Source organism: Panthera uncia (genome assembly GCF_023721935.1).
Source record: "Panthera uncia isolate 11264 chromosome B3 unlocalized genomic scaffold, Puncia_PCG_1.0 HiC_scaffold_1, whole genome shotgun sequence".
Classification (NCBI taxonomy): domain Eukaryota; kingdom Metazoa; phylum Chordata; class Mammalia; order Carnivora; family Felidae; genus Panthera; species Panthera uncia.
Window position 1 is genome coordinate 74,262,445 of NW_026057582.1, and position 23,802 is coordinate 74,286,246.

The 23,802-nt window shown below is 46.2% G+C and overlaps 2 protein-coding genes across 3 annotated transcripts in view; both read left to right on the forward strand.

The window, feature by feature from the left end:
- The first annotated feature begins 593 nt into the window (after window positions 1–593).
- KLHL33 (kelch like family member 33) lies at window positions 594–8,099 on the forward strand. Its single transcript, XM_049611947.1, has 4 exons — window positions 594–1,594; window positions 6,236–7,160; window positions 7,272–7,439; window positions 7,547–8,099. The coding sequence occupies exons 1-4, from the start codon at window positions 841–843 to the stop codon at window positions 8,097–8,099; spliced, it is 2,400 nt and encodes a 799-aa protein (XP_049467904.1). The 5' UTR covers window positions 594–840.
- A 14,303-nt stretch (window positions 8,100–22,402) lies between these two features.
- TEP1 (telomerase associated protein 1) overlaps window positions 22,403–23,802 on the forward strand; it is a 40,153-nt gene continuing 38,753 nt past the window's right edge. The window contains exon 1 of one of the 2 annotated variants that reach the window (XM_049613204.1): window positions 22,403–23,130. In XM_049613204.1, the coding sequence (XP_049469161.1) occupies window positions 23,056–23,130 (75 nt within the window). In that variant the 5' untranslated portion in view covers window positions 22,403–23,055. The remainder of the gene's footprint in view (window positions 23,131–23,802) is intronic. The other variant, XM_049613205.1, reaches the window with a different exon arrangement.

Genomic DNA, 23,802 nt, shown 5'->3' on the forward strand with positions numbered 1-23,802 from the left:
CTGATCCCTTCCCCTTCCCGCTCGCCCTCGGTGGACTCAACTGCGTTATGTGTGCATTTCATGTAGGTATTGTTCGCTCCAGGGTCGGTAGCTTTATCGTGCACAGAAAAACCAACAGTCAAAGCCTAGAACTGACTCCAAGCACACCCTTCCCTCTTCTGGCCCTACGTTCCGGAGGGTCTGCGCAGTCCAGACTCTCTTCTCCCTCCCCCCGCTCCGCCAGACCCGTCTTGTGAACGCAGCCTTTCCGGCCTGGCGCACTCCACCCGATCCCCACATCCTCCCTGGCTTCTGAATTTGCCTCGCTCAGCACAAGGACGTGACCTACAGGTGGAAGGGGGGAGGAGGTCATCTCGGGACGGAGCCCGGGGGATTGGGTGTCAGAGTCTGGGCTCCCGGAGCCCAGCCCCCTAGCCGGTCAGCGCCGGCTATAATTAGTCGGGTGGGGCCGCTGACCCGATTGAGGGGCAAGTTTCCTCTGTCACAGGGTCCAAAGCGAAGCTGAGAAGGTTCAAGGGAGAGCCAGGAGGAACGCTGGTGTCTCGGGAGGGTGACTATCCGGGTGGGATGGGGGCAAGCCGGGTGGCATACGGTCCCGGGTACTGGATCGGTACACATGCTTCTGGCACGCTTCGGTGCTCTTCGTGAACCCCAGTGTTGGGCAGTATAGCCTAGCTGCTCGAGCCTTGGGAAGGGGGTGGGGAATGGGCTTTGAAGTAGGGAGAGGGACTGCCATGTCGCCGGGCTAGAGATAGGGGTTCCTCCGGCTTCTGTGGGTCCAGCTCCGAACCCCCCACCCCTTCCCTCTGTTCACCTGTAGCAAAACAGCGAACCTGGACGATGAGCGTCTCGGACTCCTCACATCGTCCTTCGGACCCTGGGAGCGTCTCTGCTCCCGCCCAGAAGAATCGCCTTGACCTACCTTTGCCCGACCCGAGAACCCCCTCCTGGCCACCTTCCCCAGATGAGGATCCCAGTTTGCCCCCCTTTCCTTTGGAAGAGCCTGTCCCCAGGCCCATGGCCCCAGGGAGCCTTCCCTCTCCAGTCTTGTCCCTTGAGGAAGAAGAGGAGGAAGACGACCAAGACGAACAAGAGGCGGCACAGCCCGAGGAGCTGCGCAGCGAGGAGCATCCCAGCCAGTTTTTCGCGGAGGCACAGCGGCTGCGGGAGCAGAGGTTGTTGTTGGACGAAGAGGTGTCAGTTGAGGGGCGAGTATATGGGGTGCATCGGGTAATCTTGGCTGCAATTAGCAGCCTCTTCCGTGACAGGCTGCTGGGTGGCAGAGGTCCACGACCCCCCCTCAGCCTGGACGTGGCCGCCGGGGCCTGGGAGGCCGTACTGACATTTGCCTATGAGGGGGTGCTGGGCCCTGCTCGGCCTGGAGATGTGCTGGTCGTGGCAGAGGCCCTGGGAGCGCCCCGGGTGAAGGCCGTGGCCCAGTGGAGATGCAAAGGGGCTGGAAGCGCCAGGGAAGATGAAAAGCAGCCCAGCCAGGCAGAGGAGCTGAGGGAGAACCTGCGGAGCATGGAGCTCCTATACCAAGAGGGCATCGGGTGTGACCTGGAGCTGGAGGCAGGCGGCTGCAGGCTGCGGGGTGAGGGCCTTTTGGCATTACATTACTGCAGGTTCATTTATGTGTGTGCAAGCTGCAGGTGGTTTGATCCCTTCCATTGTGGTTTTGATCCCAGCTGCAGGCAGAATTTCCATGGGGTTGGCCTTTGGTGCCTTTCCTGACCAACGGAGAGCAAGGCATGAGCAGTTGAGTTGTTTACCCAGAAGCACCAGGCAGACTTAAGCTGACCCTTCAACCTGTGGCTTTCCCTGTGGCCAGTACCAAAGAATTTCCAGCCAGTTGGCTGGTGTCATGAGTACAGTCTGAGCCAGGGGAACAAGTAGAAAGTGATTGACTTAAACGGGAATTAACCAAAGGCCCTTCTTGGCATCTTCTATTTAGGACACAGGAAAGCCAGATGAATATGGTGGAATAACTCTCAGTGTGTCCTCTCACCTAAGTGTCCTTGACTCCATGGTAGATACGGGTTCTACAGCTAACAGGCAAGGTCTGGTTTTCTTTTGCCATAATCTTAAAGCTACCAGGACCTGGCACTTTGAAGTTAACTAGGCTCATTACTAGGAAAGCTAAGGAGGGTTGAATAAGTTGAGTGTTATTCAGATTCTATCAGTACTGAGTGAGGTACTGGGGTCCAGGAATTTTTACACATGCCATGTCTTTTCATTCTCGCTGAAAACTAGTGAGGTGGATGCCACTATCCCTAGGTGTAAGGAAAGAACATTAAACTCAGAAATGTTAACTGGTGAGAACCAGGATATAAGCCCAGTATTCACTAGCCCAGTCTGTTTTCACTAGGCCATGCATTGCCTCCTGTGCAACCAAACCAAAGACACAGGATCTGACAAATGGAGTTGGAATGCAGGCACATAAAAATGTTAAAAGGTATTGCTTTAGAGAGTATCTAGTTCAGCTTTTATACTTTATTGACAAAGAAATCAGACTTCAAGACATGTCCAAAGTCACATAGCTACTGCTCATTAGAATGACTGGAACCCACAGTGTTTCTGGGACCCCCAGATGAAAAAGCATCCTGTCTTAACTTGAACTGCATTAACAAAAATACCATAGACTGGGTGGCTTGACAACGGAAATTTATTTCTTTTTTAGAAAAATATATTTATTTAAATTCAAGTTAGTTAACATACAGTGTAGTATTGGTTTCAGGAGTAGAACCCAGTGATGAAATTTATTTCTTACAGTTCTGAAGCCTGGAAGTCCAAGGTCAGGGTTCTGGTATGGTCAGGTTATGATTAGGACTCTCTTCCTGGCTTGCAGAGGGCCACCTTCTCACTGTATCCTCTTCACTTGGTGGAAGGAGAGATTATCTCAGTCATATCTCTTATATAGGGCAGTAATTCCATTCAGGAGGGTTCTACTCTCATACCTAATTACCTCCCAAAGGCTCCACCTGCAAACATCACCACACTGGGGAGTAGGGCTTCAACACAGGAAGGAGGGAGGAAGACATAAACATTCAATCCATAGCAGGTCTCTAAAGTGTTTGTTATTATTTCTGATAGTAGTAGATGGAGGGGGGATTTAAAATTTCATGGTTATGGGGCACTTGGGTGGCTCAGTCGGTTAAGCATCCGACTTTGGCTCAAGTCATGATCTTGTGGTGAGTTCGAGCCCCACATCAAGCTCTGTGCTGACAGCTCCAAGCCTGGAGCCTGCTTTGGATTCTATGTCTTCCTCTCTCTCTGCCCCTCCCCTGCTCACACTCTGTCCCTCTCAAAAATAAATAAACAATAATAAATTATTTAAAAAATAGATAAAATAAAATTTCATAGTTATAAAATTCTCACTAGGGTTTCAAATTTAAACATACTTCTATCCTTGCCTTCATTTTCCTAAGAAACATTCCAACATAATGGTGGAAACCTGTCACTTAAAATTCTAGGGAATAATGATGAGGAGGATGGAGAATGTAAGTAGTTGTGACCCTTTCACAGTGACTCTGAGCTATAGGTTGGTTGATTACATGGAAAATGAAATGGCTTACCTGCTTCAAGGAATGCAGGTTTTCTCAGGCAATATGTATCTGAAAACTGTCACTGATAGTTACTATTTGGGAAGCATGTAGGCACTACCTGCTGCTTAAAATGACAATGGAGGAGCACCTGGATGACTGAGGGGGTTAAGCATCTGACTTCAGCTCAGGTCATGATCTCATGGTTTGTCAGTTCAAGCCCTACATTGGGCTTTCTGCTCTCAACACAAAACCTGCTTCAAATACTCTGTCTCCCTCTTTCTCTGCCCCTCCCCTGCTCTCTCTCTCTCTCTCTCTCTCTCTCTCTCAAAAATAAACATTTAAGATTTTTTTAAAAAAGACAATGGAAAGCCACATTAACATCACATGTCCTTTGAGAGAGGCAAACGTGCCACAGTCGGTCAAAGCAGCCTCATGTTCATAGCTTCACTGGGTGTTGGCCCTGGTACCTGCCTAAGAGGACTTCTGGCAGCATTTTCTCCCTTTTTTATTATGAAGCATTTCAAACACATAGCAAATTAAGAAAATATTTTTTTTTTAATTTTTTTTTCAATGTTTTTTATTTATTTTTGGGACAGAGAGAGACAGAGCATGAACGGGGGAGGGGCAGAGAGAAAGGGAGACACAGAATCGGAAACAGGCTCCAGGCTCCGAGCCATCAGCCCAGAGCCTGACGCGGGGCTCGAACTCACGGACCGCGAGATCGTGACCTGGCTGAAGTCGGACGCTTAACCGACTGCGCCACCCAGGCGCCCCAAGAAAATATTTTTTAAGTTTATTTATTTTGAGAGAGCGAGAGAGAACACAAGCAGAGGAGTAGCAGAGAGAGAGAGAGAGAGAGAGGGAGAGAGAGAGAAAATCCCAAGCAGACTCTGCAACGCAAGGCTCAAACCCACAAACTGTGAGATCGTGACCTGAGCTGAAATCAAGAGTCGGATGCTTCACTGAATGAGCCACCCAGGCGCCCCAAGAAAATATTAACATGAACACTCAAACACCGATATCTCAGACTTAACAATTAACATTTTATGATATTTGTCTCATCTCTTTATTCTACTTATCACTGAAGTTTAAAGTAAATCTGTGACATTTCCCTTACAAATAGTTGGGTACATGTCTCTTTAAAAGAGGACATATAACTACAATACCTTACTCATGTCTAACAAAATTAACAATAATTCCTTAGTATCACCTCGTCCAAGTTGAAATTTTCCCACTTGTCCAAAAAATGTCTTGTAGAGCTGGCTTATCCAACCCAGGAATCAATCGAGGACTATGCTGTACTCAGATACATGTCTTTTAAGCTTCCTTTACTGTACAGTCCTCTCCTTTTTTATGACTTGACTTACTGAAGAAATAAGATTAGTTATCTTATAGAATGCTCCATTTTCTAGATTTGTGTGTGTTTTCCATTATGGTTTTGTTTAGCTTGTTCCTTTAGCTTCTCAATTTCCTATAAATTTGAATTTAGATCTAAGGGTTCAATTAGATTTAGGTTCAACAGTTTAGTCAGAATACTCCATACCTGATGCCAAGTATCTCAAATTGCATTACATTAGAAAGCATTTATTTACATTTATATTTAATAGCATCTGGTAACAGAATAGTTTCAGTGGCGTGAGGGCCATGCAGGTAAGAAGGGTACCGATACACAAGTATACCGATGCAGCCTGACATCAGTGGCGTTGGGGGGTGAAGATCTGCTCGGGCAGCCATTACATGGAATAGAAAATAAATCACTTCCTCTCTTTCAGTTTCCTTCTGTTAAAAGGAGCAATCGAACTGGATGATTTTGAAGGTTTCCAGCTTAAAATGTCACGATTACCTGAAATGTACTGAGATGAAGATGGGGTGTGCAGAGAAAAGCTGCACATGGGAAATCTTAAGCAGGAGATGGCAGTTAGATTAGGTTAGGTCACAGAGATTCGTAAGTGTGGTACAATTTTTTTTTTAAGCAAAATTTTTAACATTTATTTATTTTTGAGAGACAGAGACAGAGCATGAGTAGGGGAGAGCCAGAGAGTGAGGGAGACCCAGAATCTGAAGCAGACTTCAAGCTCTGAGCTGTCAGCACAGAGCCTGATGCAGGGCTCGAACCCATGAACTGTGAGATCATGACCTGAGCCAAAGTTGGGCGCTTAACTGACTGAGCCACCCAAACACCCCGTGTGGTACCATTTTCTAAGTAAAATCCTGGCCGATGTCAGTGGCTCTTACAATTGTAAAGGAAAGAACTTTTTTGTGTGTGCATGATAGAGACCTATGTAATTTGCACCATTGGTCTTTGCAGTTTATTTTGTGCCCCCTTTTAGCAAAAGCTGTCTATAGCATCTACTCAACTTGATCAATCAAGACTCTTTTTCTAATTGACCTGGATCAAAAAACTAAAGCAATTTTTATCACAGTATCTTCAGGCCACTAACATGAGAATCATGCAGGGTGCTTGAAAATGTTGAAATACAAATTCCTAGGGTCTCCATCCAGACCTACTGAATCAGAATCTCTGGGGGTGGGTCCCTGAAACCCGTAGTTTAACAAGTACCGCACGGTATTCTGATGCACACCATGGTTTAGCCTGTGGCCTCGGGTGGTTGGCCCAAAGTCGGACATGGAGTCAGCAGGGTGCCTGGCAATCAGCAACACTCTGGATTCCCCTCTGCTTCTCCTTGCAGTGCACCGAGCAGCCCTGGCCTGTGGCAGCGAGTTCTTTGGTGCCATGCTCCTGAGCGGGATGAGGGAATCCCAGGGCACAGAGGTGTCTCTGCACACTATCTCTGCCCAGGACCTGCGACTCCTCGTCTCCTTCGCCTACTCCGGGGTTGTGCGGGCAAGGTGGCCAGGACTGCTGAGAGCTGCCCAGGCTGCTCTCCAGTACCAGAGCTCTTCCTGCCTTGCTCTGTGCCAGAGAGCCTTGGCACGGGGCCTCAGCCCCGCACGTTGCCTGGCCCTGTTCCCCATAGCGGAAGCCCCGGGCTTAGAGAGGCTCTGGAGCAAAGCCCGTCACTACCTCCTCACCCACCTGCCTGCTGTGGCTTTGTGCCCCACTTTCCCTTCTCTGCCGGCTGCCTGCCTGGCTGAGCTCCTGGATAGCGACGAACTACACGTGCAAGAGGAGTTCGAGGCCTTCATGGCTGCGTGGCGTTGGTTAGCTGCCAACCCTGAGACCCAAGAGTCAGAGGCCAAGGCCCTGCTTCGATGTGTTCGCTTCGGCCGCATGTCCACCAGAGAGCTGAGGAGGGTGCGGGCCGCGGGGCTGCCTCCACCCCTGACCGCAGACTTGCTGCAACAGCTCCTGGTAGAGGCTGCCGTTCCAGGTCAAGAGCGGCGCAGGGAGCCCGACCAGGCACTGGTAGTGATCGGCGGGGACGGGCTCAGAGCAGACATGGCCATAAGACAGCCGTCGCGAGGAGTGTGGTGGGCGCGCGCCTTCTGCTGCGGCACGGGACTGGTGCGAACCGTGGAGTGGGGGCGGCTGCCTGCCCTGCCTGCCCCGGGGCGCTTCCGGCACGGGGCTGCGAGCCTCGCAGGAAGTGAGCTCTATGTGTGTGGGGGACAGGATTTCTACAGCCACTCCAACACCCTGGCTTCGACTCTCAGGTAGGGGCCCCACGGAATAGCAGGCCCCGAGGTGGGCAGCTGAGGGGGAATTGTTGGCCCAGCCAGCCACGGGGGCCTGGGGTCACTCTTCTTTGGTCCCGCTGTGTCCAGGTGGGGCCCCAGTCAAGAAGACTGGGAGGAGATGGCGCCTTTGTGCCAGGCTCGGAGCTTTTTTCCCCTGGTGGCGCTGGACGGACTACTTTATGCCCTGGGCGGCCGAAACGGTGGCGTCGCCCTCAACTCTGTGGAGACCTATCACCCCGAGCTCAATGTCTGGAGGTGAGCAGGGAAGGGGCTGTTTCTAGACATCAGGGGAAGCCTAGAGGACTCGGAGGAGGAGAGTTGAAGAGGATTTTTGCCTGATCGTGTGCCCTGTTCTCCCTTAGGCCGGCACCTGCTCTTCCAGCACCACGCTTTGCCCACGCAGCTGCGGTTCTGGAGGGCCGATTGTACGTGAGCGGTGGCTGCAGCGGGGCTGGCCAATACCTGGCCTCATTGCTGCACTATGACCCCAAACTTGAGAAGCCAGGGGTGCTTCTGAGCGCTATGGGGGTACCTCGGGCTGGCCACGTCATGGCCGCTCTGGGTGGACGGCTGTACGTCGCGGGTGGGCTAGGTGAGACTGGGGACCTGCTGAGCTTCGAGGCCTATGAACCAAGGACTGATAGCTGGACTCACCTGGCACCCTTGCCCTCCCCCCATGTGGGGGCCGCAGGGGCTGCGCTGCAGGGAGAGCTTCTGGTGCTGGGGGGCTACAGCCACCGTACTTACGCCCTCTCCCACCTTATCCATGCTTACTCTCCCGGCCTGGGCCGATGGCTCTGCCTGGGAACTCTGCCAAGGCCTCGGGCTGAGATGCCTGCCTGCATCCTGACCCTGCCCACTGTGCAGCACGTAGCTTTGGTTCCCACACGGCACCAAACAAAACCTGCTGGGTGAGTGGGGAGTGGAGGTGCATGGAGGGAGGAAGGGATGAGAAACGTCATGAGAGAAGGACAGAGATTATGGGGGGAGAAAGAGAAGGCTTGATTCATGATAGCATCTTATTCCAGCACAGTGTTTTACAACTCACAAACCGCTTTTGTATATATGGTCTTCATTGAGGAAAAGGTGGCTCCAGAATTCCTGGAAAACGCTGTTGGAGAAGGGAAGGAGAGGAGGCCCAGGAACAACTCCACAAGGTTTAGGGACCCTGACACCATTCTTGGTGGGGAAAGTGCGTTTGGCTGGGAAGACAGTCAAGACGCTCCAGTAGCCAATGTGTAGGGGCCAAGAGAGGAGAGTCAGAAAAATGATGATTCTGACCCATGGATCAAGATGAAAAATGTGGAAAGGCCAACCATGAACTATATTCTTTCTCAGGTAACTTGCAGGCTCAGTCCAGCATTGCCTCAGCCTGCAGCCCCTAAGAGCCTCTGGGTTTTCATTCTGAGGCGGAAGTCCTTGCCTGGACCTGGCGCTGCACAGGGTGCCGGCTGATGAGGCGCGAGTGCTGTGTGTGGGGAAGATGAGGAGGGCGGAGGTGAAGGAGCCAGGCGCCTAGAGTGGGGAAGGGATGGCATGAGGTTTGAGGGGTGGGGTGGAAGAAGCCAGAAGCCTGACTGCCTTCTTTCCTTCCCTTTGGGGTGTAGTCAAGGATCAGGAATGACAACAGGACAGCTATGGTGTGAGCTGCTAAGTTGTGAGAGGAAGTGGCAGAGAGAAAAGTGAGAGGCAGAGAAGACTCAGAAAAGTGGTTTCCCCCCTTTCTTTCCCTTTTCTCTAGAGTTTTAAAAATCCATTTCCCCCTTTTTTTTTTTTTTTTTTTTTTGGCCAGGCAAAGTTAAATCAGACGCTTCCTCTCTTCCTTCTTCCACCCTGCTCTTCCTTCCTTTTCTTTCCCCCCTTCTTTCTTTTCTCCCTTCTCCCACACAGTGATCAATCACCTACTAGGTGCCAGCACTAAATGAGGCTCTAAGGATACAAAGATCAGAGAGGTCCTGACCAGCAGGTAGACTTGTAAACTAATGCAGGTTTTGTAGTGGACTTAGGGGTATGGACACTTACCTTGTCGCTCTCACACCAGGCACTTAGAGGTATGACAGCCCAGACACTGGAGGAGTGAACTCTGCCCAGGGAAGGCTCCTTTTAAGGAAGGCATCATCAAATGGGTATAGTTGGGGTTGGATTTTGAAGACTACTTGGAAACTCACCAGTCAGAGCAGGAGGAAGGCACTCCAGTCAGAGAAAAGAAGCACATGGGTCATGTAGTGCCCTGTGTCTCTATAGCAAAGGGGAAGTCAGTATTCCAGAGGGTTCTTTAGAGAATTCTGCTGCTGTTACCAGCCCATCTTTTACTCTGGAGCTTTTCTGAAGACAATAGCTTTCACTTAATTGTATATTCCCTCCCTCCACAACTCCTCTAAGTCTTTCCTGCCTGGTATTTCCATTTCTGACCCCTGAGCAGCTCAGGGCAAAGAAGGGCCAGTTCTTTGTATAGGTCAATTTTCTATTACCATTGTTTGTTAAGATTCTCATATTCCTAAGGGTGAGATAAAGGAGACTCCTTTCTACGTTTCTTCATCCTGGCCTAGAGGTGTTCACATGCTTTGTTTATTTTTTTGAGATTTCATTATTGAGTTCTTTTTTCCCCTATATCTCTGTTTCGGAGCATAGATGAAAATGAGGAGGGATATATAGGATGTATTTGAGAAAAGGGAAGAAAAATTGAAGAACCAGGAAAGAAGGAAATTGAAGGTACTGAGACACTATGAATATGCAGTCTTTAAGATTAACTTCTATGAACATGTTCTTTGTGGTTTGGAGGCAAAAACAGCCTTAAATAAAGGTTTCATCATTGTTGAATGATTCTCGTCTGAGTTTCTCTAATACAAAAAGTTTTTAAAAATCCCCTGTAATTTGGTTCCTATCTCCACCACAGTACTGAAACTACCCTGCCTCGTCGTCACCATGACCTACTTCTCACCAAATAATCTAAGGCCATCCTCATTCTCCTTCATCTTTCTGCAGGTATCAACTGGCTTGAAAACTGACTCTTACCCTAAAAAATTTCTCCTCCCCTGGCTCCAGAGAGCACACTCTCCTGGGCCTTCTCTTATTTCACCAATCCAAACAGGTATCAAAAAAAAACCAAATAATATTGTCCAAAGGAATGGCTCCATCCCAGGTGGAGGTGACAACTTGAGGGTCCAAAAGTATACAGATGGAGGTAATTAGTTATAGAAGTCTCTAGCTCTCATTATTTAGTTTTTAGGGTTTATTTTTTAACTTTTTAAAAAAATTTTTGAGAGACGGAGACAGAGCATGAGCAGGGGAGGGACACGGAGAGAGAGAGAGATGCAGAATCCAAAGCAGCCTCCAGACTCTGAGCTGTCAGCACAGAGCCCAATGCAGGGCTCAAACCCATGGACGTGAGATCATGACCTGAGCTAAAGCCAGATGCGCAACCGACTGAGCCACTCAGGTGCCCCTCATTATTTAGTTTTTAAACTAGGGATAGAGTGAGAAGACAGAAGGAGGCCTCTGATTTGTAGCAGGACACCAGTCAACAGTCCACTCTTCTGTGAGAGAGGACTGATATAGGGCAAGTAACAGGTTGGGGCCCTAGCCAAGTGGTCTGAGATTCAAGGTAGTATTGCAACCCCAGAACAGAAGAGGAAGGAGAAACAGGAATTAGGCTGGAAAACATTCACACAGAGTGGGCAATCATGGCCATCCAGGGATTAGGCTACAGTCTGGTGAGTGTATAGAGGCCCAGGATTCTTACCTTTGGTACATCAGATGATAGGCAAGGTGTTTTGGTTGTTTTTTTTTTTTTTTTAATTTTTTTAACGTTTCTTTATTTTTGAGAGACAGAGCACGAGCAGGGAAGGGACAGAGAGAGAGATGCAGAATCTGAAGCAGGCTCCAGGCTCTGAACTTCTCAGCACAGAGCCCAACACGGGGCTCGAACCCACAAACTGCAAGATCACAACCAACCTGATCTGAAATCTGACGCTCAACCAACTGAGCCACCCAGGCGCCCCAGAGGCAAGGTATTTTAGATATTCCCCCTACTAGTTCCCTCTATGCTCTTCTTTCAACCTCCTTTGTGAGTGAGGGAGGGATTTCTACTATTGCTCACATCTTTTCAAGACTGACTCAGGGACTGAATAGGATTGAGCATGTGGGCTGATGTACCAGTAAATGCATTGGACTACCTGAGTCCTTTGTCTCCTGTGCCTCATTATAGATTGTCCATGTTCCTCTCTTACCTTGTTTTATGTTCCTCTTCAGAAAGCTCACCTCCATCTAAAGTCGTAATAACTCACCTGGGTTCTAGACTATTGTTTTTTTCAGCATTCTTCACCTCTACTTGGATGTACCCCTATCATGACTTCAGACTCATCAGGCTTCGTTGACACTCTCATTTGCCCTTTTTCCTAGACACAAAGCTTTGAAGTCTTTTAGGCTTGTTTTCCCCTTATCTTTCTTCTTCACTTGACTCATATGTGATTTTGAACTGCTGAAATAGAAACGTAACTGGTTTCTTGTCCCAATGTTTTCTCTGTCAAATACACGACATGTATGATGCTTTGGACACCTGGAAAGTTGAAGGCAGCAAAGGGTTAAAAATGAAAAAAAAAGGGGCGCCTGGGTGGCGCAGTGGTTAGGCGTCCGACTTCAGCCAGGTCACGATCTCACGGTCCGTGAGTTCGAGCCCCGTGTCAGGCTCTGGGCTGATGGCTCGGAGCCTGGAGCCTGTTTCCGATTCTGTGTCTCCCTCTCTCTCTGCCCCTCCCCCGTTCATGCTATGTCTCTCTCTGTCCCAAAAATAAATTAAAAAAAAAAAAACGTTGAAAAAAAAAATGAAAAAAAAAAAAAAAGGGAGGGTGAAAGATCCTACTAGCTACAAAACCATGTATCCTTATTTACCCAGATGGTCTGGACTGTAGAAGCAACAGTGTCCAACCAGAAGAGTGAAATACCGCACAGAAAGATTATTTAATAGAATCATGGAATGAAGAGATTTTAGAAATCATGTAATTCAAACTCTTCTTTGTAAAGTGCAAAGAGCCAAGGAATGTGGCACAGTCTGGATAATGAAGAGGAAAGTCTTTTGTGAGAGCAGTTTCCATGTGACATATCTTTACCTAAGAATCAAGTGGATGGCTTGAACAAGCATCATGGTTTAGGTCTATAGTCAGGAAAGTCCTAACACTCTTTCAGGGCCACAGGCTATTTATATTCGAAATCCTGGCTAGCCTTTGGGATCAAGGGGCTATAGGTGGAAAAGTGTGAATTTATCACAGGTACTAGCAATACAAAAAAAATACATATATGCAGGGATAAAGTATATGTCATTAGCCATGAGATTATAGTCTTTTTTTCCTCAGAGATAGATGTTCATGGTATTATTGTTATAGTTGATGATTCAAGATATAATCATCTGTATTTGTGATTAGAATGATGGAAAAAAGGTACAGCTTGAAAGCACATTGAATTAGAATCAGTAATTTGGGTTCGAGCCCCAAATCAATTACTGTTTTGGTAATCGTAAATCCCTTAATCACTTTGAATGCCAGTATCTTAATCCATAAAACAGGAAGACTAGCTGTACTATAAACATCAGAGTGCTGTTATAGTTGTGAGCCCCAGAGCCTGGGACAGTCTTAAGGAATTCTAGGCACATTTAGAAAAGTATGCTCTGGTAGTCCTTAAGTGTGCCTTGATAGTTCCAAGGCCACATCCTTTTATTTCTTTATTTTATTTTATTTTTTCAACATACAAAAATATGTTGCATTTTTATTTTTATTTATTTTTTTACATTTTATTTTTTTTAATTTACATCCAAATTAGTTAGCATATAGTGCAACAATGATTTCAGGAAGAGTTTCCTTAGTGCCCCTTACCCATTTAGCCCATCCCCCCTCCCACAACCCCTCCAGTAGCCCTCAGTTTGTTCTCCATATTTATGAGTCTCTTCTGTTTTGTCCCCCTCCTGGTTTTTATATTATTTTTGTTTCGCTTCCCTTACGTTCATCTGTTTTGTCTCTTAAAGTCCTCATATGAGTGAAGTCACAATATTTGTCTTTCTCTGCCTGACTAATTTCACTTAGTGTAATACCCTCCAGTTCCATCCACATAGTTGCAAATGGCAAGATTTCATTCTTTTTGATTGCCGAGTAATACTCCATTATATATATACATATATATACCACATCTTCTTTATTCATTCATCCATTGATGGACATTTGGGCTCTTTCCATAATTTGGCTATTATTGATAGTGCTGCTATGAACATGGGGGTGCATGTGTCCCTTCGAAACAGCACACCTGTATCCCTTGGATACATGCCTAGTAGTGCAATTGCTGGGTTGTAGGATAGTTCTATTTTTAGTTTGTTGAGGAACCTCCATACTGTCTTCCAGAGTGGCTGCACCAGCTTGCATTCCCAGGCCACATCCTTTTAGGTCAGTGAGCTAGATGATGTCAAACAAGACAGGCCCCTGAGACCATGAGTGCCACACAAAGGGTTACAAATTTTATCCCCAGCTACTCTGGTCTAACATTGCTCCCAAGATAGGGATGTGGGTTCATCGGGATTCTAGCTAAGGCAAAAGCATTTTGGGGGTTAAGGTTCTTCTAACTATATACCAGCCTGACTAATCATCAGATAGGCAATTTGATCCCCAATACATACTTTTCAAGCAAAGTGTCATTGATGAAAGCCAACTCTCTCATAACAAAGTAAAAACCACTTGTTGGAGATTATAGCTAACATTGTTTAAATGCTTGCTCTGTACCAGGCGGTGTGCTAAATGCTTTATATACATGATCTCGTTTAAATGTCAATGCAACCCATCAAAAGTGGATGCTGTTATTATCCCCCATTTTACAGATAAGGCAACTAAAGCTTAGAACAGTGAATTTTTTTAGCCAAGGTTACACAGTTTGTAAGTGTAGAGCGTGTATTTAAACTCAAGTAGAAGGATTTCGAGCCTGCTTTCTTTATTGTGCCATCTCTCCGACGTAGATCCATCTCCACGGAGGGGCAGGATTTATTCATGAAACTCATCGTTGGACTCTACAAATGGGAGAAATTAAAGGGTATACATGGTATTGGAGGCTTAGAGACGTAATCTTGAAGAATCTGACATCCAACTACTATAACACATGCTATGAATTTCAAAGCTCAGCTAGAGCAAGGGGCTCTTCTTCCAATAGTTTGTTTCATTTATTAAGATGTGTTGAGTCAGGGATTGTTATGAGTACAATATACCGGGTGAAACTTTTCAAATAGAGGACCCTGACTGGCCCTGTTACCATATCAGCATCATCTGGTATTATTCAGACTCAAGGGCCGGTCTCTTATGCCATTCAGGGTTTATGAGATTATTTATCTTATTTTTTTCTGTGGCCTAGGTCACACAGCCCATCAATAGCAAAGTTGAATTTAAACACAGATCTGTTGGACTCCAGAGTGCAAATTTATACAATTTTATACCATTTCCACCCATCTTAGATTACTCTAACATGGTGGCCAAGTATTCCAGTCCTCCTGGGACCATCCTAATTCCCATGTTTTGTTTCATTGTTCCTATAAGCCATTAAAAGATGCCCCCAAGTCCACTATTTTAACATACAAGTTTACTTTGAAATGCCCTGCCCACCCAGTAACAGCATTCAAGTCCTATATGAGATCAGGTGTCCTGATCATATTTTTAATGTGATTACTTTTTAAAAATATTTTTAATAAAATTTTTGTTTATTTATTTTTGAGAGAGAGTGAGAGAGAGAGAGAGAGAAACAGAACATGATCAGGAGAGGGTCAGAGAGAGAGGGAGACACAGAATCTGAAGCAGGCTCCAGGCTCTGAGCTGTAGCACAGATGGGGCTCAAACTCACGAACCTTGAGATCATGACCTGAGCCGAAGTCAGATGCTTAACAGACTGAGTGCCCAGGCACCCCCAATATGATTACTTTCTTGACATGAATCTGTACTTCTCAGGCAGGTCCCATTTTCCAAGACTTATGGACTGCTGACATAGTCTTTAAAAAAAAAACAAACGTTTATTTATTTATTTTGGAAGAGAGAGGGAGAGTGTGAGAGTGAGAAGGGGAGGGGCAGACAGAGAGTGAGAGAGAAAATCCTAAGCAGGCTCTGCTCAATGCAGAGCCCCATGTGGGGCTTGATGGTACGATCAAGACATCATGAACTGAGCTGAAATCAAGAGTTGGATGTTTACCTGACTGAGCTACCCAGTCGTCCCCCATATACTCTTTTAATGTGTTCATGTAAAAGGCCTTCAGGGCAATGGTTCATTTTAGCAGTGACCTTCTATAGACAATAATGCTAAAGACATGTCAAAGGAAGCAGGTGCTACTGTGGCCAAGGGCTGGACTGTGAATCAAGGGACTGGTGTTCTAGGCCTAGCTCCTTCTCTGACCAACTATTTCAACCTGGGCAAGTCATTTGAACCCTTTGGACTGTCAAGTGAGAGTTAGGAAAGTGTTAAGACCTGTTTTTCTCCAACTGTTAAAATGTGGCTAGCAAGCAAGAGGTAAGATTGTCCAAGCCCTGTTTACAGCCTCCAGGATCACTAATCCACAGCATGGACTCCTCTTTCCAGGTCCTTACAAGAGGCAGTGCTAAGGGATATGATGCTAAGTGCTAGAGTACCTGGCCATAGTAACTTCTGAAGTGAATTTTGGTAAGTTTTTATTGCGGCTACATACCTAGAATGTGGCTATCCCAAATGACCTCTGACTACTTGCATAGTCTGTTTAAACACGTGTTTGCTAATATGCAAGGAGAAGGTGCCAAAGTTACCTGTTTGTTAGGTTTTAGACAACAGGGATCATTTAGTGCTGATACTCTTTAAAAACCAGTATCCCAAGAGGGTATGGAAATTGATACTAAATTTTTATGCAAAAGGCAGAAGAATATATGGGAACAGTATATTAAATCTATTCATTGTCTTCTGTCGAGACCTCTTCCCAATACCTCTCTGTAAGCTGAGAAACAGGGCCACTTCCCTCACTACAAAGACTAGGTCAAGGGTAGGAAGGAGTGCTGGATCTGATAGATCCAGTGTCTCCTTGTACTTGTTGACTCTAACTATGGGCCGTACAGCTATTAGAAAAACATGACTTCACTGCATACATCCCAGAGGTTGGTTTGGATGTTGATTAATTTGATATCAATGAATAAATATTTGTTGAATGAATGATGAGGGAGTGTAACCTATTCTGTAAATATGAGGCTCCTTGTCCAGGCAGATCTGCTTGCCACATGGATTGGCCTCTACTTTAGCTAACCTACCTCCATGATAAGCAATTCTATTACAAGGAACTATTGCACAAACCAATGTATGGGGAATTAAGTGATTTAGAAGATTTAAGGAGGGACTCTTGGGCGGGTCAGTGAGTTGAGCATCCGACTCTTGATTTCGGCACAGGTCATGATCTCACGGTATTGTGAGTTTGAGCCCCACATTGGGCTCTGCACACTGACCTTGAGGAGCCTGCTTGGGATTCTCTCTCTCCCTCTCGTTCTGCGCATCCCCTGCCTGTGCTCTCTGTCTCTTTCAAAGTGAATAAACTTGAAAAAAAACCCCAAGACTTTAGGACAATGAGTTCACTACAATGTAATCTGATGTAAACTAGCCTTAAATGTTGCAGGTCTAGTGTTCCAATGATGTAATGATACATAACAAACTACCCAAAACTTTTAGTGACTTAAAACAAAAACTATTTTACTATATTTCTCATGACTTTGTGTGTCATTGGTTTCACTTAAATTTGGACAGGGTTTAGCTAGATGATTCTTCTGTCCTATTTTCATTGATAGAAGTTACTTGGTTGTATTTGCTGCAAGTGGACTAGTCTGGAGTGCCCAAGCCAGCTTGGTTCACATGTTTGGTGATGATGTCTGGAAAACTAAGTTCAGCCGAGATTGTTAACTGAAGCACCTGTATGTGGCTCTTCCATGTGGCAGTCTAAGGGTGGTTGAACTTATGTGGCAGCCCCCAGAGGTAGTATTCCAAGAGTCCTGGGTAGAAGGTGTGAAGTTCCTTTGACCTGGCCTCGGAAGTCACAGACTGACACTTCTGCCATGTATCTCGGTCAAGCAAGTCACCAGGTCAGCCCAGAATCAAGAAGGGAAAAATCAGACTCCATTTCTCAGTGGCAGGAGAAGCAAAAAATATGTGGTCTTCTTTAATCTGCCATACCTGGTAAAGGAGACTAGGCAGGGAAGGAGGGCTCATAGTGGGAAACGCTCATTGAAGGAGGATGAAGAGAGGTGTTGGTAAATTTCAACAGGCTGGAGACCAGTCGCGAGGTTGCTTTGAGTCAGAGGAGTCAGAAGAAAGAAGGCCCTGAAGTTCTTGTAACCTACTGATTGGCTTCTGTGGCTTTCAGATGGCCCAGAAGGGCTCCTTTGGGATGCCAAGTACTACTGTAGTAGGATATCACATATATCACAATTTGTGAGATATTTTAAAGTTGGCAGTGGTTAGACTGAACAGAAACACAAGTTGTAAATCTAAAGGCAATTATTTAAAATGAGGAAAAATCCACTGAAACCAGTGGTCTTTACAATCTTTTTTTTAAGGTTTGTTTATTTATTTTGAGTGAGAGAGAAAGTGCACATGCACACATGTGGGGGAGGGGCAGAGAGAGAGAGGGAGAGATACAATCCCAAGTAGGCTCCACACTGAGTGTGACTGGGGCTCCACCAGGGGCTCGGTGGATCATGACCTGAGCCAAAGCAAGAGTTGTGCACTTAACAGACTGAGCTACCCAGGGCGCTGGCCTTTACATTCTTATCGGAGGCCTGCCCTTCCCAGTTCAAAGTCCTATCCCTCCAGGTAATTGCTCAAAGTCCCTTCCCCACATAACCCTATAGTTTGTTTCTTAGTGGAATATAGCATTTCTCATAATCTGCCTGGTATTTTTGTGACTTCTGCATGTATCTATCTCCTTCATGAGACCACGAAGCCTTGAGAAGAACTCATGTTTTATACAATTTACATGCTATCATTTGCACTTGATAGATGCTTAACAGATTAAACAATATTTTTAATTGAAGTGTAGTTGACACTTTATTATGTTATATTAGTGAACAGGTGTTTGTTGAATCAAAATGAGGGAGGACAAGAAATGTGCAATAAAACTGACGAGAAGAGATGAGCAATATTCATAGGTGGTAAGGCCCTAAATAAAGGGGCTTCTAGGAGTGCCTGGGTGGCTCAGTCAGTTGAGTGTCAGACTTCTGCTCAGGCTGTGATCCCATGGTTTGTGAATCTGAGCCCCACTCACTGCTGTCAGCACAGAGCCTGCTTCAGATCCTCTGTCCTCCTCTCTCTCTGCCCCTCCCCACCCCCCATCTCTCTCTCTCTCTCTCTCCTCTCTCTCTCAAAAATAAATAAACATTAAAAAAAATAAAGGGACTTCTAAGGGCTGAGAGGATAGTGCTCCTTTACCCCAGAAAGGAATCAGCCTGGACACCACACTCATCACTTAGACATGTAGCTCAGTGCCACTGATGAGCAATTAGTGGTGTAGGCTGGATATAAAGGAAAAACGGAGTGGTATCCTCTAAGAACTAGGAAATGAGGCAAATAAGATCAGTCTATGAAAGTTAACACAGTGGAGAACGCAATGCCTCCTCAGCTCTGGTATAGTTATTTGTTTGGCAACACTCCCTGCTTTAATCAATGATAGTAATCTGAAGAAAGGTTGCTTCTCCTCAAGAGGGTGGCTAATTTAGAAAAGCAGAACTCAAAAGAACAAATATTGGCAAGATGCCTTTAGCATTGTCCACCTGAAAGAAAAGCTAAGCTTGGACTTTGTAAACTTTTTGCCAGTTGAGAGATTTTCTCTGTTGCAACGCAGAGAGAGTTTATCTGGCTCTCTCGAAGTCCAGCTGAAATATCCTTTAGGGATCAGTCAGTGGCTCTCTAACTGAGATGGAATCAAATTGGGCCCAATATATATGAAATATATATATATGAAATTCAGATGTGGCAAAGGGCATTCCTTATTAAGCTTCACTGGGGTAGGTAGTGACTATCTCTTTGGGGAATCACTCTAGACCAGTGGTTTCCAAAATGTGGTCCTGGGATCAGAGATCAGAATCAATATTACCTGAGCAATACTTGTTAGAAATACAAATTCTGGGGTCCTATCCCAGATCTACTGAATCAGAAATTTTCAAGGTGGGGGGTGGGTAATGGAGGATGGTAAGCAACAATCCTAGTTTTAATCAGGGGTTATTAAACTTCAGCATATGTCAAAATTGCCCAAAGAACCTGTTAAAACACCAGTCGCCAGGCTCGGCCTCCAGCATTTGGAAATGCTGTTAAGGGTGCACTCCTCTTGTTAAGATTAGTGCTTCTCAAAGTTCAATGTGAGTGGGAATAATCTGGGAATCTTGTTAAATTATAGTTTGTGATTCACAGATCAGGGATGTAGGCCAAGAGTTTGCATTTCTAACAAGGTGCTGCTGCTGATGGTGGTCCACAGCCCACTGTTAAATTAGCAAGACCCTGGGGCAGAGGTTCCCAAACTTGTCTGCACATTAGTATCATTGAGGGAGTTTCAAAAACTGCTGATGCCCGGGTCCTACTCTGGAGACTGTGATTTAATTAGTCTAGGGTGTGGCCTGGGATTGGGAATTTTTAAAAGTTCTCCAGTGATTCCAGTGTTTAGGCTTTGCTGGCCTTGAATTCCTTTGCTGCTGCAACTAATCAGAAAGTAAACTCTAGATCTTTGTAGTAAATTAGGAAGTGGTAGTCCCCAGTTGCTATTCTTCCTGCATCCCTAGTGTCCTCAGATCTGAGGCTTCAGTGCTCACTGGACTAAGCTGGAAGGGCTTGCATGTGCTGTTCTTTCACTGGTAGGGCAGGCAGACATTTCCTACAGAGAGCTACAGAGGAGGACACCTTGAGGTTGGGACAATTACCTACAGTACCTCCCTTATTCCAAGGGGAAGAGGTCTTGTAGATTTAGGCCTTCAGAAGGAAGTCTTGGGTAGACTCTTCTTCCTTCCATCTTCTAGATACGCCACCACTCCTGTCTCCTTGCACAGCCTCTTTCTCGGGGGTTCCCTAGATCTGTGTTCTTTCACCAAACTCCTCCCCTTCCCCTATAGGCAGACTTCCAATGGGCAGTAATGTGCCTGGGGGGTGGGTTCAGGAATTCATGGAAGCTTTTTTTGCTCTCATAATCATTAGAGTTATCCATAGACATTTAATGAGTAGGATTAACATCTAGCCAAGATTGGTAGACATTCAGCAACTGTGCAGGGCCCTCCCACATAATGAGGAACATGCCTGTATCACTGACAACTTTGAATGACTTGCCAGTCATTTGTGTAGTTGAAAAGCCATTGAAATTAGGACCTGAATTTATTTTAAATATAAATACAGGCATTTCATATTTGGTTTAATATATCCTGAACTTTCCGGAGTGCCACTGCTATAAATATCATGGGATGATCACGCCTTGTTTTGTTCAAAAATTTGCCAGAGATTATTTGTCATTTTGGAAAATCATGCCACATCAGCACCTCTATTCATGGTATTTGAATCACCATCATAACATCCCCATATCATGCTAAAGTTGTGGCTGTTACATTCAAGGTGATTCTATATAGAGCTGCATGCATCTGAGGACTATATTGTGTCTTCTTGAATATTGTGCCCAAACATATTTTTTAAGTTTATTTATTTATTGAGAGAGAAAAAGAGAGAGAGAGAGAGAGAGAGAGAGAGAGAGAGAGAGAGAGAGAATGTGTGCACATGAGCAGGGGTGGGACAGAGAAAGAGGGAGAGAGAATCCCAAGTAGGCTCCTTGCTGACAGTGCAGAGCCTGCCACAGGGCTCTGTCTCATGAACCATGAGATCATGACCTGAGCCAAAATCAAGAGTCAGATGCTTAACGGACTGAGCCAAGCAGGGCCCTCCCAAACATTTACATACATAAACACATAGTGTTATATAAAAAATCATCTTCCTTTTACCCTTTTATATCTCTTTAGACATTTTATAAATTTTTAAATTGTTTATGTAGGTATAATACATTATTTATAAATTGTAGTTCAGAGTTATAAAGGGGGCATAAAAACATTTGTTATAGGAAGGGAGTGTTGGGACTGCTAGGGTAGGTAGTAAGGGAAGCATCTAAGAAACGAATCTGGCTCAATAAATTGAGAAGATAGGATTTGGGGGCACCCAAATCTGAGCTGAAGCTCAGGTGTTTATCTGAGAATGAAGGGTACCTCCCTAAAGGGGATATCTTCCAGAAGACAGATAATCTGTCTTACCCAATGTAAACACATTTCTTCTGTTATTATCTGTTTGGCTCTGCTCTTTATGAAATGGCCCTAGAATTAGCATCCTAGAGGTCACTGTCTTTTTCCTCCCCCTGGCCCCACCTTCTGGGAAGAGTTCTGCTTAGCCTTTCAGGATGGTTCCAAATAGATTCTTTGTAATCCACGGATCTCTCTCAGATGGACATTGGCACGCTCTCAGTTCACTCCGCCTTAATTATTCCATATCTACATCTGGTTACAGGCCATTCATTGCCTTTATACTTTCCCTCACCTTTTATTTCCATTTTCACCAAGTAACTTGACGATGAATTAAGAGTCCAACTCTCTTTGATACCAAGAGAAAAGGAGTCCAGATAGGCAGAGAACATGCCAAAATCCTTCCCAGGAAACGGAGTTTGAAGATGTAACAGGAGAAAGAAGAGGAAATTTAGCGAAACTGGGATTTGGTCAGGAGAAAAAGAACCAGGAAATGGGGGGGGGGGGCGTGGTTGGTAAACTCGGGTCCCAGAGGAGGCTGCAGGGTCCTTCACGTGTTCAGATCCCCTACGGGCACCTCACTTCCCAGCGGCGCTGGGCTCGCAGGCCTGCACCAGGGCTGCCACACCCCGCCCGGACGCTTTCCCTCCCCGCTCCCCGCCAGCTCCTCCTCCGGCTTCCACTCCTCCCAACAGTGGAGCCAAGAGCCCAGCTCCCGCTTCCGGCCGCCGAGAACCGAGAGGCCCCGCGTCCGACAGCCAGGGTCTCCGGCCCCACTGGCTCCGGGGGCGGTCCAGGCGCAGGTAGAAGCCGGCCCGGGCCCTGGGACCCGGGGCTGGGCTCGGCAGCCGGAAGCCGGCGGGAAGGGCCCAGCGCCGCCACTTAGGAAGTGCCCGGGAGCGCAGAGGGCCTGCGCCGACGGGTTGCGGGGTGGGGTGGGGGGGTGGGGGGGGTGGAGTCTGCCCGCCGCGCCCTCCCGGAACTCCGGGAGGGATTGTGGGTGTGAAAGGGAAGTGGGAGAGCCGGCTGGGACCGTGAGGAGGAGGGAGGGGCAGGGGATGGAAGGCCCCGGGAAGAGGCCAGGTGAGATGAGTGTTCACTCCTCCGCCCCGAGTGCTCCTCGGAAGGGAGAGTAGCTGCCGCTAGTGAACCGTAGGTGGTGCGAGCACTGCCTCTAATAAGGAGGTGTGCTGGAACAGGAGAGACTGGCAGTCCACTTAAAAGTGGGTATTCATGTGTTAACATGGCAAGGTCTCCAAGACACATTAAGTGTGGAAAATGCTCCTGTTTGTGGACAGGAAGAAGAAGAGGGGCGGGGGGAGGTGGGGTGGAGAAACATGTATTTGTATATGCATAGAAAAGTGTCTGAAACCGTGCAAACTGTTAGCCGTGGTGATCTCTGGAGAACGGAGCTAGAGATGGGATTTTACTTTTCATTGGTAGTCCAGCTGAATTCCCGTCACAAACTCCAGGGTGCAAAAAATATTTAACTCTATTTTTCTTTTAACTTACTTTTTATTGTAAGTTTTTTGTTTGTTTGTTTTCAATCTTGAGTCAGTTCCGAGATTCCCCCACTCCTTTCCCTAGGGGCTTGTATAATGCAAAGACAGGACGGAAGTGTACAGGGCACAGAGGCCGACATTCTTGATGTGATTTGCTCACACTGGTATCTGGTGAGATATCACTGTCTTTTCTAGTTCTGGTTTGACAATCCCTTCAAGTCTTGGAAGTATTCTGCATTCCTGTCCCTAAGCTCTTGTATATTAAGATCTAAGTGATAGACTTAACAGCATACTTATTCCTAAAGTACTTAAATGTAAATAGGAGATAAGCACTTGTCCAAATAAGTAAGTAAATACACACGTAATGGTATAAATTCAAGCATTTTCTCAGGCAGAGGTTTTAAAATTGCTGTTAATGGGGATTCTAGGAGATCCATGAATGGGCTCCCTGACAGTTAAGTGCAAAATAGAATATACTCATGTTTTTCTGTGAAAAATCTACATAGCTTTCACTAGATTCTCAAAAGCCTCTGAATCCCACTGACTAGGCATTGTAGAAACAATCGTGAACAAGGCTAAAGGGGTCTCTGTCCTCAGGAACTTATAGTCTAGTAGGGGGGAAGACAAACAGGCAATTACAACATAAGGGTGTGTCTATGATAGAGAAAATTTGCTGTTGTGAGAACATAGAGCTATCGACATCAGACGGCGCTGGCTGTCAGCAAAGGTTCCTTAGAAGAACTATTAGATTGAGGCCTGCAGAGTGACAGGGAAGTAGAATTTGGACTGGTAAAGGAGGGGCTGGGGAAGGGAGTGGTCTTGGCACAAGGAAGAGTGTTTTAG